Raw genomic sequence first — 22,622 nt, 5'->3', positions numbered from 1 at the left:
CTATATGGGGGGTATTATATGAATTGAGTAGATTTTTTAGAACATTGTGCACATCAGAAGTTGTAGTAACTGGGGTAAAGAATCTCGATGATTCTATCGTCACTACTATTTGTCAGTTAGAGAAGATATTTTTGTCAGCATTTTTCAATGTTATGGAACATGTAATCATACATTTGCCATATGAACTAACAGTTTGTGGTCCTATGCAATATCGGTGGATGTACCCATTTGAAAGATATATTTTTTTATATTTTTCTCTTCAATGATATTGAGAATTTATTATATTATGAGATGCATATTATTGACAGATGCATGTTTGACCTCAAAAAAAAGGTTCGGAATAATGCAAGAGTATGAGGTTCTATTTGTGAGGCGTACACTTTAAAAGAGATTTCAATTTTCTCATCTATGTATTTTGAACCTCATATTCTAACATGTTACACTTGCCCACCTCGTAATGATGATGAAAAATAATTTACTGTAGCTGACAAACTGTCGATATTTCAACCACTTGAGCATGCTTTTGGTAGTTGTCAATCAAGACTCTTGGAAGATCGAGAGCAAGGTGTAACACAAATTTATATCTTTTTTAATTGCTCAGCAATCGACCCCTACATCAAGTAAGTATACTTAATATGTAACACTAGGTTCTATATGTGCATACATGGTTCGGTAATATAAATATTTGTTAAGTGCAGACGATTTGATCTGGAGTTGCGAAGAGAACTTCTACATCTCACTAATGCAAAAGTACAGAAAGAACATGAAAATAAGTTTGTGACATGGTTGAAAGAGTTGGTAAGGATGATGAATATATTCTTTCTGTGTAAACAACAATAAGTTACTTAATTGGTTATGATCATAGTCATTGTTTATGCTTGTAGGTCTGTCATGATGATGTTAATGATCAAAGAATATGTGATTTACAAAATGGTCTGACCAAAGTTGTGCAATGTTACAACAGATACATTGTAAATGATTATCGATTCCATACAAAAAACTATGGTGTAAACAAGTCAACGATGAATAGTGGCATGTGTGTCAAGGGTAGCAGCTACAGTGAAAAGGAACATGACTATTACAGTGTTATAGAAGACATAATAAAGTTGACTTACTTAGGCATAAATAATAGGGTAACTTTATTCAAGTGTCATTGGTTTGATCCCACAACAACAAGAGTCGAAAAAGCCTCAGGCATTGTAGAGATAAATCATAAATCAAGGTTTGAAACATATAAACCATTCATATTAGTCTCGCAAGCTCAACAAGTTTACTATACTTTAAATCCGAATACAAGGAAATAAGATAGAAATGAATGGTGAACAGTTTGCACGGTGAAGTCTAAACTATACCCTGAGTATGATCAGTTACAGGAAGACAAGATTGTTGAAGATGGTGATTACTATCAATCAGATGATATGTATGACTTCTCTTATGGTCATGATGTCACACATGGTATGCATGTCATATCTCCATTGTCCGATGGCACACGTATGGAAGAATGTGATCCAAATGATATACCAAGTGGATGGACGCCCAATGAAGAATAAGAAGAAAAGAACGAAGAGGAGGAAGAAGAAGAAAAATATCAAAGTCAAATAAGTGATGAGGAAGTATACTTGTGCTAGTGAAATATATCTTGTAATACATACCTTATGTTTGTATGTATTAAAATCTTTTAGAGTTGTGTAATTGATCCAATTGTATTGCAAGTTAAAGATAAGTTATCCATGATTAACAAGTGATGTCATATCTTATGTTTTAATGTATTACAATGTTTGATGTGAATGATTTGAATGTATTGCAATGTATTACAAAGATTTAAATGATTTGAATATATTGCAATGTTTGAATGTATTACATAAAGTTATTTTTTATTTGATTATGTATCTATGAAGATATGGAGTTGTATAATTGATCCAAATAAAATTTTTATTTGTTAGAATATAGTTCGTGAAGGTCATAATGGTCGAGCACCCAGTGATAGACAGTCTCAACCTTCATCTTCATGAGCTGCTTCGATAGGTATATCAATTAACTAATTGTATACTTGATTAGTTTAAATGTGCATTGTGTGAATTTCTAACTCATTTTTCTATAGATGATGTTTCGCTTGCACATGACCCACCTACATCAGCTGTTCATACAAGTTACGAGACAACACTGGATGCAGGGTTTTCTCAGTCAGACACATGATGACTCATTCAAATAATGTATATTGATAATCGACCGTAAGTATTTTATTTTCACTTATCCAATACTTATCTTATAAATAGTGTATATCAGTAGTTAATATGCACCAATTCATGTGCATCGCGAGGTTCGAGATACAAGAAGTAATACTTGAGATTAGGCAGTCACTAGTTCAACATCTACCAAGACCAGTCACTCAATGGAAAGAGTACCCGGATGAGGTGTTGGACAAATTATGGTCTTTATTCATGGTATATAATCGTTTCTCATAGCTAATGTGTTTTATATTTAATTTTTTGTTATAGTCATCTCTACTAACTTTCTAAAATTATTTATAGGCTTTGAATCACTTAGCGGCTACGATTGAGGAGCAAAACGCAAGACGGGTGTGGCAGAAGGTGGTTGTCAGTCGATTTGCAGACATGCTGCACAATATGAAGACTGCAACAATAAAAGCATCTGATGTGATAGATGATCCACTATAGTGGAAGGGCCATGGCCCTCCTACTATCAGGTCAGATTTTTGTGATGCAATGTACGACAAGTGGGTGGGCCATGAATTTCAAAATCGCTCAGCAAAGGCTGCACAAAACTGAGTGAAGATGCCCGATGCTCATCTACACAGGTGGATCTAGGACTTTTGGGAGCCACCTGAAGAAAATGGTAACTCATCAATATATATATTGTCAAATTTATAAGTATTGTTGTATACCTTTTAAATGATTTTTTTATCATTTAACTTCACAGGAAGTAGAAAAAGGAGGCATTATGCCTTACAAGAATGTGTTTGTTGAAACACATAAACGTAAGAGCATGGGAGAGTTCGTATCAGAGAAGGCAAGAACGACAACGATATATATTTATTGTATTAATAAACATTGTAATATATAAGTTATCATAAACATTATAATTCTTAATATATTAATTCATATTGTAATAATTACTTTGTAAGAGTCATACGAGCAGCAGATGGTAGAGCGATATGGCGATGACTCTACTCAACATCCGCCTTTTGATTCTACAGTATAGGTGACTGTAACTGGTGAACCCAAAAAGGATCGTGTGTTCGGGTTTGGGAGTAATATGAACATCTTATCAGTCGTTGCATCCTCCATCCAGGGCTCTTAGAGTTCTCCCGCCAGCTCAACTCCAAGCGCCCAATTGACCTGATTAATTCTTGGAATGGTGTCTGCCAGCTTGTTAAGGACACAATGCATGACCATTTACATGAAGCAATTTTCGATGTTGTCTGTAATGAGTTATGCATCTTTTTTGGGGACAGGGGAACTTTGTTTGCAGGTGCCTGTCAGGTATGAAAGTTTCATGTCATTTGTTTCATGTCGTTAGATTTCAAGCTAGTATATGCATGATTTTATCATATATGAGCATGATTTCATCACTATGAAAGTTTTTGACGGCCTTATAACACATATATGCATGATTTTATCACTATTAAAGTTTTTTGACAACATTAGAACACATATAAGCATGATTTCATCACTAGAAAAGTTTTTTTACTACTTTAGAACGCATATGCATGATTAAATCACTATGAGATTTTTTGACAACCTTATAACACATATATGCTTGATTGAAGCACTATGAGAGTTTTTTGACAACAATAGAACACATATAAGCATGATTTCATCACTATGAAAGTTTTTTATTGCCTTATAACACATATATGTATGATTGAATCACTATGAAAATTTGTTGACAACATTAGAACACATATATGCTTGATTGAAACACTATGAGAGTTTTTTGACAACAATAGAACACATATAATAAGCATGATTTCATTACTATGAAAGTTTTTTACTGCCTTATAATACCTATATGCATGCTTGAAGCACTATGAGAGTTTTTTGACAACAATTGAACATATATAAACATGATTTCATTACTATGAAAGTTTTTTACTGCCTTATAACACATATATGCATGCTTGAAGCATTATGAGAGTTTTTTTACAATATTAGAGCACATAAGCATGTTTTCATCACTATGAAAGTTTTGACTGCCTTATAACACATATATGCATGATTGAATCACTATGAAAGATTTTGACAATATTAGAACACATATAAGCATGATTTTATCACTATGAAAGTTTTTTGACTGCCTTATAACACATATATGCATGATTGAATCAATATAAAAAAATTTTGACAACTTTTGAACACATATATGCATGATTGAATTACTATGAGAGTTTTTTGACAATATTAGAACACATATAAGCATGATTTTATCACTATAAAAGTTTTTGACAACCTTAGGACACAAATATGCATGCTTGAAGCACTATGAAAGTTTTTTGACAACATTAGAACACATATAAGCATGATTTCATCACTATGAAAGTTTTTGACTGCCTTATAACACATATATGCATGATTGAATCACTATGAAAGTTTTTTGACAACATTAGAACACATATAAGCATGATTTCATCACTATGAAAGTTTTTTGACTGTCTTATAACATATATATGCATGATTGAATCACTATAAAAGTTTTTTGACAACCTAATAAAAAACATATATATGCATGATTGAATCACTATGAAAGTTTTTTAACAACCTTAGTACACATATATAAGCATGATTTCATAACTATGAAATTGTTTGACTGCCTTAGAACGCATATATGCATGCTTGAATCACTATGAAAGTTTTTTTGACAACCTTAGAACACATATATGCATAATTGAATCACTATGAGAGTTTTTTTGACAACATTAGAACACATATAAGCATGAATGTGATTCATGAGATATTTATTTGACAGCCTTATAACACATATATGCATGCTTGAATCACAATGATATTTTTTTGATAACCTTAGAACACATATCTGCATGATTGAATCACTATGATTTTTTTTATTAGCCTTAGAATACATATCTGAATTCTTTTAATGTCCTTCACTTTATTGCTAGCTAGTCTATGTAATTCACTCATGTTACTTTGATTACCTTAGATTAGGTGCATTGCATATAATTTATTTTATTTATCAATATTAACCTTTCTTTTCTCTTGTAGGATGCTGGAGATAATCACTGTAGAGAAGCTGATGGAGGCATGGATGAAGGGGCAGATCAAGATAATGAAGAAGATGATGCACATAATCTTGGCAATGATTAGATTCATGTATTGAATTTGTTGTACCTTGTTGTTTCAAAAGAAACTCTTTGTAAATTTTCACTTGTAAATAATTAGAACTTGGCGAGGATTATAGTGGATCGATAAATTGTTTTAGCTGCTTTGTATATGTATTTTTTATGTGTACTTTATTTTTTATACACAAGATATATAAATTGTATAACGAGAAATTTTTTCACAATATTTATATTTCAAACATTTTTTTTAATTTTTTTTTGCAATGGATTAGCGACGAATAATATTTGTCGTTAATTAGTATTGACTTCCAATTTAGCGATGGATTAGAGATAGATATTTATCCGTCGCAAAACTGAATCGGTCAATGTTTTGTGACAGATTGTAATCCATCGCAATTTCGTCACTACAATAGCGACATATTCGTATCTGTCGCAAAACCAAATCTCTGCAGATTAATGACGGTCTTATGACAATCATGACATTCGCTAATTCATCGTAAATTAGTGACAGAAGTAGCGACAAATATTTTTTGTCACTAATTAGCGACTAAGAAATTGCGATGAAAGTTATTCATCACTAACCTGTCGTTAAACTGTACAACGACGGATTGCGACAGTCGCTAATCTACATATTTCTTGTAGTGAAGGTGGTAACTGCGAACCACTTTTTCAGTTAAGCAAGTTTCTTAAGGATTCTTTTTTAAAGTTTTTCTTAAATCTGACCATACAAATGCGTTTGACATGGTCGATCTACTAGAAAATGAAAATTAGATTATGTTTTTTCAATAAACCTTGAATATTTAAGAAAATCATATAGACCATCGATTTTTTAAACCTTATAAAAACTTACTTGCGTGTTGGAATAAGATGATCCAAGAGTCGATCCCAATAAAATCAATCATGTAGAAGACACGTCATTGATTTAAAGAAAACATCGAAAAACCCTTTGAAAACCTAGTTAGCAGTTAATTAGCAGCTACCACCTCTCTCTATATATATATACACACACCTCACTAGCAAGCACAATCATGACCTCAAATCATGTTACGTCAGAATTTATATAGATCTAATTAATGTCTAAAAGTGATTTTGATCACATTTGATGTGTCTTGTTTACTATTTTCGTGTGTCAAGGTTGTCTCTGAGATGCTGTTTAGACCGTTTCTGAGACATTCTTATTTTGATGAATTATGATCATTTTATTTTTCACCATCTTGAAAATTAAATCTAACGATATATTGGCCGTGAAACTATTTTACTAAATAAACTATATTCAATATACCGATATGGTTAAATCTAGATTTTGGTGGCACCCGCACATCTAGCTAGGTGGGTTGGCTTAAGGCAATCATGTTGCAGGATGTCGGGAGTTCGATACATCGGTGTGTCTTCCTTGCCTTATCACCGAAGCAACAGGATTCCTGGTAGAGCATCAATCACTCTCGAACTTCACCACCTGATTCAGGGTTTTCCCTCAATAAATATCAGAAAAAGAAAAAAGGACTGAAGAAAACTAGAGTGCAATCCACCATATCGTATCATATATAGTTCAGATCCTGGATTAGTATTTATGGCTGGTATTCACATCCAAAAACTAAAAGAGAAAAACCTGTTTTGGCAAAAAAAAAAAAAAGATGATTGAAAGTTGGATTCGTATCTAGATAAACAATATAAGACCATAAGGTATTTGGATCCAAACTGAGTTCTATACATTTATTACATCCATTAGGGAAAGAATCCAAAGTATCTAGACCTGCACAAAGCTGTCAAGTTCAATTTATCTGGATATAGTCTCTTTCATTTTTTCCCCCTTATTTATTTCTTTTTTTTTGCAAGCTCTCAACCTACCCTCAGCTAAAGGTTTGTAGTAGGTTAACATTCTGAAATCTAGTTGAATCTGGACCCACATGCACATTACTGTAGAAGACAGTTCTCAGCGTAATTTCAAAATCATGATCAATTCATTTTACCTGAATAAGACCTTGGTGCAATGTACAAACCTAAGTCACTCAAATATTTGCAGGTGCATCAAACCAAATAGATAAAATTTTAGATATTAATTACATGTTCATGAAGGACAAAGGTGAATAATTTAGGATGTATCAGAATAGGCAACCAAGAAAAGGAATCTTTGTATTTAAATTTACTAGATGTGTGGCATGATGAGTCCTAAATGAACCATGACAAATGAGTTTATATGGGTTTTTTTTTTTGTATATATGTGGAAGACCCATAATGATTTTCTTTTTTGGTTCATATCGCCGACCCCAATTGTTTTGGGATGAAGGCGTGGTTGTTGTTGTTGTATTTGGAAATGAAAGAGTAGGTGAGATTTTAGTTATGAATACCAAATTTGTGGTGGGGATTTCTGCACCAAAGACACTCATTTATGGGTTTCCAGATTGAGATAGATATCCAAACCAGACTTTCGGATGTAACATCCAACTTAAACGCTGTTAATTGCTTAATGACAGGTTTGACTATCAGCTTGGGGCTGTAAAACAAGTCGTTTTGGGTTAAATCAATGTAGATGATGTGTGAATCCAATTCGTATTAGGCATTTTCAAGCGAGTGGATTCGGTAAACCATGTTTTTACACGGTTATAATTGTAAAACACCAAATGATACAGGACTTGGAGACTTTGTCTTGTCGTCATCCGCAAGTAGAAGGTGGGCCCCGCCATACAAGACCACTATCACCCCTTCCTAGCTGTTTTAGCTAAAACGTTTCACATCATCTGCTTTGTACATAATCTTTATATATGCTAATATTTTCATGAGATAGTAAAAACATATAAAATTTTATATTTACAATCAGATTTTTCTGGAGGAACTAAATGAGTTTTCAGGTTCTTTTCATTTTATTTTTAAATTATGACTGTGAAGATGTGATCTGTATACTTGATTTTATAGGGATCAGCTCTTGAGGTGCCGACACATGTTTGGGTTTTTATAAGGTTCAAAAAATAAACGGTTCAAAATCTTTGTAAAATTTCAAGGCTTCAAATAAAAAAGCAGAAAAACTCATTTAACATATTTCATTTAGGCATTTTCCCTAAACCACCCAATCACACAGGACTTGTCTTGTCGGCATCCACAAGTAGCAGGTGGGCCCCACCATACAGGCCGTTATCACCCCGTCCTAGCTGTTTTACATAAAAACGTTTCACCTAATCCGCTCTGTACATAATCGTAAAACATGCAAAATTTTATATTTACAATCAGATTTTCATCGAGTTTTTTTTTTTTTTCTTAGAAAGGGGTTTTGTGAAATAGCTCAAAAGATTGGGCCGAGATAGTATGGGTGGGGTCCTGTGTGCTTCTTCCCAATTTGCAACCCTAATCCCACACCGATTTCATGGCACTTTAGCGTAACGCATGATATTTAAGCAAAAGAGAAAGTTATAATTAAATAAAATAACATAAAATATTACATGCACGAAAACACAGAATAAGAGAATCATAAAAGACATCACAAACTTTAAAGATCTTGAAATCGAAACGAACATCAGGCAGCATGTGCTTAAACGGGGCGAGCTGGGAACCTCGCTGTGCGCTAAAGCACGTGCACGGATTTGGAATGTGCGTGGTACGGCACGTGCGATGGCTCCAAGTGGGCCCCACAGCTCTCGGCCGGCGGTTTGGCCACAGAGGTCAATGAATCTGTAGCTACGTTGACGGCCCTCTCGTTCCGGCAACCAAGTAGGGTCGGCCGCCTCTTAGGCGCACCCTCCGGTGCTGGTGCGGGCAAACCAGGACCCCTACTGCCCCTGCCCGCTGTGCCCGACACCCGGCAGCCGGCTTCCGAGAAATCGGCCATGCTCGCCGTCGCGACGCTCCACTCGATGCTTGCCTCGCTCGGCTCATAGCCCGAGGTCGATGCGTTGCCAGACACGGTGCGCCGCAAGTAGGCCCCGACCTGGCTCGAGACCACCTCCAGCTCGAACAGGTCCGAGCTCGCATCGCTGGCTGCGTCCTCATCGTGCGGCCCTGAGCTCGGTGTGAAGACGTCTATGCGCCGAGTGGTCGACCTCCGGCTCCTCGAGATCGCGGGCCCCACGCCCTCCGACCCAAAGATCTTGACGGGGACGCGTGCCTTCTGACCGCCGGATCCAACTGCCATGATCTTCCCTGGCAGATCAACGACCGGAAAGGACAAGCTCTCCTTCCTTACACTCTCCAACCTGCCCGAACGCAGCAATAGCTCCGGCGGGAGCCTCACGATCCGGTCAGCGGGGTCCGATACTCCCACAACAATACGTTTAGACAAAGACTCGGGATATCCGGTTCTCATGTCAAAGATTTGCCTTCTGGATTCGAGAGCGCCCGGATCGTCAGTCAGAACCGATCTCTTCCCCAAACATGGGCAGCCCAAGAAGATTCTTCGTGTCCTCTTGTGCTTCTCTTCGGGTCTCGGTTCGTTCTTTGGCGGGTGAACCCGTAGGAGTGCTACCTGGCTGTTCGCGCTGGACTCGGAGCAGCAACTCGGCGTCACCGATTTGTAGAGCCGGGGACTCGGGATCCCGTGTCTTTGCATGGTGTCCTCCTCTCCTTTGAAGTACTTCTCGGCGTCGAAGACTTCGATCTCTCTGTCCTTGGCCTTGCGACTCGGTTGAAAGGGATTGGTGGGGGTGAAGGGACTCGGAGAAGTCGAGCCGCGGACCGACTCAGCGAGCTTCATGACGAGCGGAGGATCGTCAACTCGGTGGGGGACGTATGAGCGGAAGGATGCGTCTTGGAGGTGATGGGAGATGTCGTTCATGAAGGTGGTGTAGGTCGGAACCAGAGTCAAATTGCAGTCTGCGGTTATCGTGAGGGTGGTCATGGCTGGAGAGAGAGAGAGAGAGAGAGAGAGAGAGAGAGAGAGAGATGCCTGTGATGGCACAACTCAAGAATAGAGGAGAGAGAAGGAATAAGACTTTGATGGCACTAGAGAGAGAGATGCCTGTGATGGCACAACTCAAGAATAGAGGAGAGAGAAGGAATGAGACTTTGATGGCACTAGACACAATGCATCAGCAAAAGAGAGAGAGAGAGAGGTGTGTGTGATGGAACAACATGTACAGTTCGTGATACATAAATAGAAGAGTGGGGAGCTAAGATATTGTCGTGATGATGAAGCAAGTAAAATATGCTCAACATGATAGTAGGGGAACTCGTACAAGCTTAGGGCCCACAAAAATCTCGTCAAGTCCTTAAGTCCTTGCTGTAAAACCACGTAAGATTCAGATGGGACCCGGTCAATGACCAATAGTCAATGTAAGCCTTAAAGGTATACCGGGTTGGTCCCAATCATGTGGTTGGATCTCCGGGTTAAGCTGGGAAACTAGATGACCTGCTCGAAGTTTGGCTCGTAAAAAACTCGTTGAAACTCATAAAATCATAAAATAAGGTCGGGCCAAATGCGGTGTTCAGCTTAGCTTGGCTCGCAAAGTAGTAATTGACACGGACGATGTAGATGCCCTCACTTTTATTGAAAATAACTTTGTTAACCGCAACTTAAAATATATACCGAGCAAGGCCAATTTACTGTTTATTTGACACTTTTACCCTTTATCACAAAAAATATAGACGTTTGATTTTTCAGGACAAAAGGATAAAATTGTTAACAAAAAAAATCAAGTGGTCATGTTTGGCATATTTGACATATTTTTCTAATCTCGGTCAAAACAAGGTTTGGTGACAAAAGTGAGTACCGTCACTACAAGAAAACACGTTGTTAGCGATAAACGGTAGCGACGGAATATTTCTGTCGCTCGTTAGCGACGGATTAACGAGCGACAAACATCTGTCGCTATAATCAATGAAGCATACAAAACCAGCGACAGACTATAGTTCGTCGCCCCGTCCGTCGCTATTTAGTGACGGATTTTGCGACATACTATTTTGTCGTTACAGTCGCACGATTTGCCGACGACTCTTGCGACAAACTCTAGTTCGTCGCTACTTAGCGACGGACTTGGCGACGAAGGATACTCCGTCGCTGGTTTCGTAAATTTGATTTACGTGGGCTTAACGACAGATTAATTCCGTCGCTAAGCCATTGCTAAGTTTCGAATAACCCTAATCCCTGTCAACTTTTCCTTTTCTTCTTTCGCTGCTCCCGTCGATCGCCGGTCCCACTCTCGTCGTTCGCCGGTCCCACCGTCCGCAGGCCCCGCCGCCCGGAGGAAGGTAAAGGATGCCCCCCCCCACGTTTTCCGGCAGGGGTCGACTCACTGGCGAAAAGGCTGGGGGTCGACCCCCTGCCCGAACAGGGGGTCAGTTAACCCCCTACGTTCCGTAAGGGGGTTAACCCCCTACGTTCCGTAAGGGGATCGACCCCCTGCCAGAACAGCAGGGGAGTCGACCCCTTGCCAGAATAGCTTTTTTTATTTATTTCGTGGTGACTTCATTTTAAAAAGTATTTTTTTGTGCAGATTTTTCAACGGAATCAGCTCGTGCTCAGCCACTTGTGGTAAGTAAGTGTCAAAAATAATGCAAATCGGGTAAATACCCATGATGAGTAAGTGATGCAAGCGTATCACATGTTATTTAATTTATTAGATGTAACACTTTATTGTTCACGCACTGACTTAGTTGTTGATATTTAGGGTTGCTTTGTTGAAATTCAGAGATCACGCTGAGCATGATTTTAATGTATGAATATTGAAGTGTTCTTATTTTTTGAGTACGGAGTCCATGCTAGGCATTGTAGTAGTTAGTGAGATATTGAAGTGTGTTTGCTGCAGGTACATGTTTGCCATTTGTTTGATATGAATGATTACAATGTATTGCAATGTTTGATGTAATTATATCCATACTTGCATGTAGTTACTTTCAATTTGATTATGACTTCCATGTGAAATTGTATAATGAAAGCATGTTTCAAATGATTGTATCGTGTCATTAATAGTTTGCACATGAAAATATTAAGTTATCAATGCATGCATCAAAATTCTTGTTATTGTATGACATCATATATTGTATGCTAAATTTGATATGTTCTTCATCGTAGCATTCTGATTGTTCTCTTTTAATTCGTTAGGCTATTATTCGTAACATCATAAGAAAATGACTGCAAACCGTGAATGGATGTACCGTAGGATAGTGGACAATGAGTTATCGCATGAATATATGGATGATGTTGACAGTTTTATTGAATTTGCAACGGCAAGTGTCAGTACAATGGATCCCACAGGTCAGATTAGGTGTCCCTGCAAGATTTGTAAGAATAATCGATTTGTAGAACCTCATAGCGTTAGACATCACCTATACAGGTGTTGAGAAACTCGGTTTTGATGTCACATAATATGATACACTGTCTTATTTGATTTTGTATGATATGATAATATGTTCTCTTGAAATAATGTTATATTATGACTGAATATGTTTTGCCTTAAATCTAACGAGTATTTGATGCAAGGATATCTCACCCAATAAGGATGGATACTTCTTGTTCAAGTACAACTATGGTGCAATCATACTCCTTGAAGAAAAAGCTTGATGAGCCATGCTTTCCTAAAGTTCAAATGAAGAAATCGGCTACCTCAAGATGAAGATTTTTTTCTTCTTTAGAGTCATATGTAACAGAACCTTCAGGAACTTGCATTTTGCATATTACATACTCATTCATATATACTATATCATAAAAGTATACAATAGTTTCAAAAAGCTTTTTTTTTTGAAAACCAATAAGTGTACCTTCTTACAACCTTTTATGAAAAAGATATTTTGTCATATAATAATTGTACATTCTTACAACCTTTTATGAAAAAGACATTTTGTCATTGTACCTTACACTATATACAAGACAACATAAAAAAAGGAATGTAGGAAAAAGACAAAAACATAACATCGACTACATGGAGAAAACAAATAAAATATGTTTTTGAAAAGACTCTAGTTTCCCTCTTTAAAGAAATATTTTTTTTATAGGAAGAAGACAAAAACATAAAATCGACTACATGGAGAAAACAAATAAAATATGTTTTTGAAAAGACTTTAGTTATCTTCTTTAATGAAATGTTTCTTAATACAAGAAGAAGACAAAAACATAAATCGGCTACACATAAGAAAAACAAATTAAATATGTTTTTAAAAGGACTCTAGTTACCTTTTTCTCATAACCATAGAATGTCGACTTACTTGAAGTCATCATTCTCTCTACAAAGCATTAAATGCCTTCTATAACAAATCCTTTCTAAATATCCTTCCCAAAGAATGTCGACCTTCTTTTTGGTCCTCATTCTCTCTGGAGACTTTGAAATACACTACATAAAGAATACACTTGACATGACTAGGTACAAATAAATATCTCAAAGCACTCATAGTACTTACACTCATTTAAAGTAAAGAAGTACTAATGTACCTCAAATCATTAATTAGAATAAAGACAAAACTACAACCCAACGTTCAAATGTACTATTGTAAGAAATAGACTTTTTACATAAAATATGTATTACTTAAAACAATACAACGACTAGTGTACCCTCTATTTCACCTTTATGGAAAAAGGCATTCTCAAACTTCTCTAAAAGATGGTTTTGAAATGACCTAACATTTCACATTTCAAAAAGTTACAATTCCAAAATGTAACGACTACTTTTTATAAGCTATATAAACACACACACATAAACTATTCAAAGAAGAGGAATGGAATAGACGTGTGAGCTTACAAAGAGAAAAATTTCTATTCGTGATTTGAAAAGAGAGCCTTGAAAAAGAAAGAGAAAAAGAAAAAGGAAGAAAAGAGAAAAAGTCAAGTCCAGCTCTTTGACAAAGAGTATCCTCTGAGTGACAAACAGAACATTCTTAGAATCCTTCATTCGTGCATTCATATCATTCTGAAGGTTCTATAGGAAGTATTGTAACTCTGTTTATTCACTGTATTCCTTCTTTAAAGAAGTAGACCTCTTGGGAAGAGGGTGTTGCCCTTCTCTGTTGAGAGAAGAAGACCTCTTGGGAAGAGGGTGTTGTACTATTTATCCGGTAACTCGGATGTTATAGTGGAATCTCAAGTGGTTTGCTTGGGGACTAGATGTAGGTCTGGATATTGACCGAACCAGTATAACTTCTGTGTTTTATGTGTTGTGCCTTATTGCTTAATTATTTTATTTTATCGATCATTATCATATTTCACTATTCACCCCCCTCTAGTGGAATTTCATTTGGTATTAGAGCAGGTTTGCTGGTTTCGACGTAACAAGTCTTCCAGCACAAATGACATCTACCTCTTATGCTCGTGATATTGAAGGTCAACACGCATCTCGTCCTCCTTTCTTCAATGGCTCCAACTATGGATATTGGAAGTGCAGAATGGCTATCTTTCTCAAATCCATAGACTTTGCTGTATGGAAAATTGTTGAGCATCCATACACATCTCCATCCGCAGACTATAACTTGTGGTCTGATGAAGAAAAGAAAATGGCAAACCTAAATGCAAAGGCTATGAATGCCTTATATTGTGCCATTGATCAGAATGAATTCAACATAATATCTATATGTGAATCTGCATATGACATTTGGCATTCTTTGGAGGTTATTCATGAAGGAACCAACAAAGTTAAAGAAGCCAAAATATCATCTCTTGTTAGAAAATATGAGTTGTTCAAAATGAACAAAGATGAACCCATCACAGAGATGTTTACCAGATTCACCAACATCACCAATGATCTGAAATCTCTGGGTGTAACATATTCCCAGACTGAAAAGGTGAAAAAAATCTTGAGATCTCTCACAACTGATTGGGAGAAAAAGACTACTGCTATTGAAGAAGCTCAAGATTTATCTAAGCTTACATTGGACGACTTAATAGGCAATCTTATGGCCTATGAAGTCCACATGAAAGAAAGAAGGGAAGAAGAGCAACCAGTAAAGAAAACTCTAGCTTTCCCAGCCCTATCTGAGAATGAAGACTCAGATAAAGAATCAGAAATTGCGCTACTTACCAGAAAATTCCAGCGCTTCATGAGAAGGAACCAGCTTCCAAACAGGCACAAGGAAAGAAAAGATCTTAAAGAAGATCCCATGTGCTTTCAGTGTAATAAGCCAGGCCACTTAAAACGTGACTGTCCCCTTCTCAAAAGAAAGTCCAGGACTGAGGAACCAAAGAAGAGGTTTTTCAAGAAAAAGGCTCTGCATGCTCAATGGGATGATTCAGAACCATCCACTAGTGAAGAGTCAAGTGATGATGAAGCCGAAACTGCAAATATGTGCTTCATGGCAAACGAAAGTTCGGTAAGTGAAATCTCTGATTTTTCCTTTGAAGAACTTCTAGATGCTTTTCAAGAACTATTTGAAGAATCTAGAAAATTGAGTTTCAAAAATAAAGTTTTAAAATCTGAAAATTTAGAGCTTTCTCAAGAGAATGAAAAACTCAGCAGTGAAAATTCTGAGTTGAAAAAGAAAAAACTTTTGCTTATATCTGAAATTTCTTCTACTAGCTCCAAAACTAAAAATATGCAAGTAGAAATTTCAGAGCTAAAAAGTAAAACTGAGAACCTCATGAAAATGGTTTTCAAGTTTACTAAAGGTAAAGAGAACTTGGATAAACTCTTATCCTCTCAGAAGGTCTCCTTTTACAAGAATGGGATTGGCTATTCTCATTTCAAAAAACCTTGTATAAATCAAAAGACCACGTTTGTGAAAAGTTCATCTGAACCAAATAAGGAGTATTATATTGATAATCTTTTTAACTCCTCTAAAGAGATAGACAAACCCAAATCCAAATGGATATGGGTTCCAAAGTCTAACAAAAAAGGACCCGATTGGGTACCAAAAAAAAGATTTACTTAATGTTTTGCAGACTCCAAAGAAGAAGAACAGATGGATACTAGATAGTGGATGTTCAAAGCACATGACAGGACATCCAGACCTTTTTGTTGTTCTTCATCATAAAGAAGGAGGAACCGTCACCTTTGGAGATAACAACAAAGGTTTGATAATTGGTATTGGAAATATTGGTAACATAGACAAACCTCTTATCAAAGACGTTCTCCTTGTTAAAGGCTTAAAACATAACCTACTAAGTATCAATCAAATGTGTGACACAGGTTATAATGTTAGCTTTAATCATGATGCATGCCTCATAGCTGACACAAATGAAAACATCATCTTAAAAGGTATAAGAAAGAATAATATATATGAACTATACCTAGAAAACATCACAGAACATTGCCTCATAGCTAATAATGACACTCAATATCTATGGCACATGAGAATGGGCCATGTCAACTCTAAATACATGTCTAAACTAGCTAAAGATAAGTTAGTACGTGGGTTACCCAACATATCTTTTAAAAAGGATTATTTTTGTGATGCATGTCAATTAGGAAAATTGTCAAAATCTTCTTTCAAATCAAAAAATGTCATTTCAAGTAAAAGACCTTTAGAGCTTCTCCACCTGGACCTCTTTGGTCCTTCTAGGGTAGCTAGCCTTAATCAAAATAGATATGCTTTTGTCATTGTAGATGATTACTCAAGATTTACTTGGGTAATATTTTTGAAAAACAAAAGTGACACGTTTTGTCAGTTTGAAATCTTATGTAAAAAATTACAAAACGAAAAATCGTGTTCTATTGTTAAAATCCGTAGTGACCATGGAGGAGAATTTGAAAATGAACTCTTTGAAAATTTTTGTAACTTGCATGGTATTTCTCATAACTTTGCCTTTCCTAGAGCTGCACCTCAAAATGGTGTAGTAGAAAGAAAGAATAGAACCCTTCAGGAATCTGCCAGGACTATGCTCCAACACAATAATCTTGCAAAATCTTTTTGGGCAGAAGCTGTTAATACTGCATGCTACATAACAAATAGAGTTCTCATTAGACCCTTATTAAATAAAACTCCCTATGAACTATTCTATGACAGAACTCCAAGAATAGACTACTTCAAAGTCTTTGGATGTAAATGCTTTATCCTAAACACAAAAGATAGCCTGGATAAGTTTGATGCTAAATCTGTTGAAGGCATATTCTTAGGATATTCAAGTCATAGTAAAGCATACAGAGTTTTCAATAAGTGTCATAATACTATTGAAGAATCTATGCATGTTAGTTTTTGTGAATCTATTGATCAATCTGTTCATATACAAACTAATGATGATGATGTTGAAAGTACAGATTTATTTTTAGATAACACAGCTAAGTCTAATGAAGATGATCACCAAAGAACCTTTGTCGATATCAAAGATCATCCTCAAAAGCAGATTTTGGGAGAACTAACAAAGGGGGTTCAAACTAGAGCTCAGCTAGAACGGATTGCAAACATGGCATTCATTTCTCAACTTGAACCAAAGAAGATTGATGAAGTCATCATTGATGAGTTCTTGATGCTAGCCATGACTGAAGAACTGAATCAATTCCAAAGAAATGACGTTTGGGATCTTGTACCGAGACCAAAGGATCATCCAATCATTGGGACAAGATGGATCTTCAGAAACAAGCTAGACGAAACAGGTAATGTTATAAGAAACAAGGCCAGACTAGTAGCTCAAGGATACAACCAGGAGGAAGGTATTGACTTTGATGAAACATTTGCTCCTGTTGCTAGACTTGAATCTATTAGAATGCTCTTAGCATATGCAAGCTATATGGATTTCAAATTATTTCAAATGGATGTTAAAAGTGCTTTCTTAAATGGTTTTATAAATGAAGAAGTCTATGTAAAACAACCTCCAGGATTTGAAAATGAACAATACCCAGATCATGTTTTTAAACTCAAACGTGCTTTGTATGGTTTAAAACAAGCACCTCGTGCTTGGTACGAAAGACTTAAAACCTTTTTATTAAAAACTGGTTTTTCTATTGGCAAAGCAAATTCTACACTATTTGTCAAAGTAGTGAATAATCATACCCTAATTGTTCAAATCTATGTCGACGACATCATCTTTGGATCTTCTAACAGCACTCTCTGTGAAGATTTTTCTAAGTCCATGCAGAAGGAATTCGAAATGAGTATGATGGGAGAACTCACCTACTTTCTTGGACTGCATATTAAGCAAACCAAGGATGGAGTTTTCATTAACCAATCTAAGTATGCTCATGAACTTCTGAAGAGGTTCAACATGAACTCAACTGCTTTAAAATCCACTCCTATGAGTACTACTACTGTGTTGGACAAAGATGAAGATGGTAAGACTGTTGATACAAAGGTATACCGGTATGATAGGATCACTTCTTTATTTAACTGCTAGCCATCCAGATATAATGTTTAGTGTTTGCTTGTGTGCTAGATTCCAGTCAAATCCAAAAGAATCATATCTTAAAGCTGTAAAAAGAATAATGAGATATTTAAAAGACACAGTTGATTTTGGATTATTCTATTCAAAATCCTCTACATTTGATCTAATCTCATACAGTGATGCTGACTTTGCTGGAAGTAAATCTGACAGAAAAAACACAAGTGGAACATGTCACATGCTAGGGCACTCACTAGTATCATGGTTCAGTAAGAAACAGAATTGTGTATCATTATCAACTACTGAAGCCGAATACATTGCTGCTAGCCTAGCTTGTACTCAAGTCATCTGGATGAAACAAACTTTAAAAGATTTTGGTTTAAATTTTGAAAATACAACTATTTTTTGTGATAATATGAGTGCTATAAACCTATCTAAGAATCCTAGTTTACACTCACGAACTAAGCACATTCAAATAAGACACCATTTCTTAAGAGAACAAGTCTTAAACAACATAATTAAACTAGAATTCATACCCACTAATCAACAGTTAGCAGACATATTCACTAAACCATTAAAACATGAAGACTTCACACGAATTAGAAGAGAACTAGGAATATGCAAACTAAGTGACTTATAAATTAATCACACTTTTTATAATACTTCTTATAAGTCTTGTTTTAAATTGCTTTCCTTCTTATCGATTTTAGTTAGTCAAACTAAGTTTCCATATTCACGTATTCTTATAAGACACATTCTTTATGTCTTTCAACTTGTCATCTTTCAAGTACACATCCATTATAACTCCTTGTCCTATCTCCTTTCTCTCATATCCATAAGAACTAATTATATTAAAAGCCATCATAACAATGTTCACATCACTCAACTCCTTTATTATTTTTGTCCTTTTATAAAAACTTTTCTTACAATAAATGGTCCTACTTAGTTTATGAGAACTCATACTCTTCATTAGTTAAAATCGAATGACTATTTAGTTCCTTTAAAAGATCTAGTTGATATATTCACACGTATTTTTTTTACTATATCATCTATTTTATCATAGCCCAACAAACTATCTATTATCATATCTTTTGTATACAAATTAAGCCTCCGTTTTTGTCTACTATTATTTAAAACATAACCTTGTCGAGTTTCTTTAAGAATATAAATAATAATTCATATCAATCATAACCTCATGTCTTTCATCAACCTTTTTTTTATTACTTCTTTATCCTTCACAAAATCCATATATGTCATCTCACTTCTCTCTATGACAACCCTCATTTATTACCCTTCATTCATAAATATTTCTTTGTCTCCTCATTTCATCTCTCAAATACGTTTTTTTTATTATACATTTTTGAATCCGACTCCTACATGTCTATTCTTATTTCAATTCTTATATATTTTTAACTCTTTCTCCTTTTTTTCTTATCATCTCTCTTACCACTAGTCTAAGTCAAATATGTCATTCTCATATCCACGTATACTCTTAAAAAAATTACAAATATTAATCATGAAACATTTTTTTTAAAAATGTCATATCTTTCAAAGTACACATCACATGATCACCCTATGACCTTTCTTTCCATCCGTGACCTTGTCTCTCTCTTATTGTATATCTCTCTAAAATCGAGAACCTTTAAAGTCTTGCCCCCAAACAAACCTTTATTTATTCTAACTCTACTTTATGTCATATCTAAATCAAGTAAATATTGTTCTTTATTTTCTTTCTCTCCTCTCTAGATATCCACATCATCTTTTTTTTAACTCTCCATTCACGAATTTAGAATCCCTCCACATAGAATAAAAAGTTGTTTGTTTTATTAGGCCATTATTCTCAAAGATCAATCATTTTTTTTTATTCAACATGACACCCCATACTCTATTAATGGGTTCTCTCACTAGTCGATAAACTCATCCATAGTAAAATCTATATATTTCAATACTATGTCCTCCTCAATCTAATATAATACACTATCCTCCATCATTGATTTGATTTGTCCCTCACAAGCTTCTTAACTTACTACTCACGGATTTCCTTATTTAGCTAAAATCTAAAAATCACTCTCTTCCAATATCATTCATTTCATATCAACAATTATTTTCTTCCTTCTATTTAATCAATTGGTTCATCTCTTACCATTCCATTCGAACTTTTCTATCCTTATACAAACTTTCTCTCGGTTCAAGCTCCTTTCTCTCCTATTGCTTTATAATCAAGAAATTCGATAATGGCTTCCTCCTCCACCAATGTGATCACCTCCGCCGATCTAAGGTATCCTGATTTGTTTCACAACTACAACAAACTCTGCTCTCGCCCCATTCATGAAGGAAAATTGATCAACTTTGCCGACTTCATGTTCTTCGACTTAGACACCTATCTCCCTGAACTCAAACCTCTCATAGGATCTTCATTTACAGCTGCATATTATCCCGAACTAGTCTGACTGTTCTATACCAACTTCTCTACTGATCATGAACAAACCTCAATCACCAGCAAAGTCCGAGGACAGCTGATGATTTTCGATGCTTCCGCCCTAGGTAGAATTCTAAACCTACCTTCCACCGGTACCAACCTTAACACCATAGTACCAATCGACCGATCGGTACTTCGAAAAATACTTCTCTGCACCAATTGTTACCAACTTCCGTGGCACATGAGGAATCTCCAACCTCATGCTCAGCTACTTGCCCAGATTCTTCTCCACAACATCTATCCCAAGCGTCCCCGCCAGGGATTAGTTCCTCGAAAAATCTCTCTTCTTATCTACACAATCCTTTCTTCTCTTCCGATAAATTGGTCATCCATTATTTTCGACCTCTTTATTCGTTATCAGAAATTTGAGCCTCTTCTTTTTGGGTGTTTTATAACTCCCATTCTCAAATACTTCCAAGTACCACTTCACAACGAAGGCATCCTCCGTCCCTCTCTAGTCCTCGATGGTACCACCTTCAATCTTAGGTCCCTACACATGCCCGACTCTGATGAAGCAGATCCAATGTCCTCCTTCAATTATTTTTCTGCTATGATGGATATCGAGCAAACTCAGGATCGAATCCTTCGTAATCAAGCCCTGTTGCAGCAGACTCGCAAGCGGAATCGTGCCAACCGGCCACCTTCACCTTCTTCACCTTCGAGATAGACTCATTTTTTATATTTGGTCTGTAATAACTTTTAAATACTTTCGGTCTGTAATATTTTTTACTCTTATCCCTCCTTTTTGTCCATGACAAAGGGGGATAAAACTTGTCTCCATTATTGGAGAAATATTCTCTCTTTAAACATTATTTCACCTTTTTTATCATATTATTATTTCTATGCATAATGTCTTTTTGACAGGGGGAGCATATTTTGTCATCATCAAAAAGGAGGAGAATGTTGAGAAACTCGGTTTTGATGTCACATAATATGATACACTGTCTTATTTGATTTTGTATGATATGATAATATGTTCTCTTGAGATAATGTTATATTATGACTGAATATGTTTTGCCTTAAATCTAACGAGTATTTGATGCAAGAATATCTCACCCAATAAGGATGGAGACTTCCTGTTCAAGTACAACTATGGTGCAATCATACTCCTTGAAGAAAAAGCTTGATGAGCCATGCTTTCCTAAAGTTCAAATGAAGAAATCGGCTACCTCAAGATGAAGATTTTTTTCTTCTTTAGAGTCATATGTAACAGAACCTTCAGGAACTTGCATTTTGCATATTACATACTCATTCATACATACTATATCATAAAAGTATACGATAGTTTCAAAAAGCTCCTTTTTTGAAAACCAATAAGTGTACCTTCTTACAACCTTTTATGAAAAAGATATTTTGTCATATAATAATTGTACCTTCTTACAACCTTTTATGAAAAAGACATTTTGTCATTGTACCTTACACTATATACAAGACAACATAAAAAAAAGAATGTAGGAAAAAGACAAAAACATAACATCGACTACATGGAGAAAACAAATAAAATATGTTTTTGAAAAGACTCTAGTTTCCCTCTTTAAAGAAATATTTTTTTTATAGGAAGAAGACAAAAACATAAAATCGACTACATGGAGAAAACAAATAAAATATGTTTTTGAAAAGACTTTAGTTATCTTCTTTAATGAAATGTTTCTTAATACAAGAAGAAG

At 35.7% G+C, this 22,622-nt stretch overlaps 2 protein-coding genes across 2 annotated transcripts in view; one reads left to right on the top strand and one right to left on the bottom strand.

The window, feature by feature from the left end:
- LOC149816790 (sphinganine C4-monooxygenase 1-like) overlaps nt 1-5,432 on the top strand; it is a 71,694-nt gene extending 66,262 nt beyond the window's left edge. Inside the window, exon 3 of the mRNA XM_089986717.1 lies at nt 5,241-5,432. Coding sequence (XP_089842843.1) covers nt 5,241-5,355 — 115 coding nt within the window. The 3' untranslated portion in view covers nt 5,356-5,432. The remainder of the gene's footprint in view (nt 1-5,240) is intronic.
- Nucleotides 5,433-8,701: 3,269 nt separating this feature from the next.
- LOC149816789 (protein PHYTOCHROME KINASE SUBSTRATE 4-like) lies at nt 8,702-10,330 on the bottom strand. Its single transcript, XM_089986715.1, has one exon. The coding sequence runs from the start codon at nt 10,140-10,142 to the stop codon at nt 8,874-8,876; it is 1,269 nt and encodes a 422-aa protein (XP_089842841.1). The 5' UTR covers nt 10,143-10,330; the 3' UTR covers nt 8,702-8,873.
- Nucleotides 10,331-22,622: the final 12,292 nt, after the last annotated feature.

The sequence above is a fragment of the Nuphar pumila genome, chromosome 14 (assembly GCF_984573655.1).
Source record: "Nuphar pumila chromosome 14, dmNupPumi1.hap1.1, whole genome shotgun sequence".
Lineage (NCBI taxonomy): Eukaryota > Viridiplantae > Streptophyta > Magnoliopsida > Nymphaeales > Nymphaeaceae > Nuphar > Nuphar pumila.
This window is presented reverse-complemented; position numbering and strand designations above follow the sequence as displayed.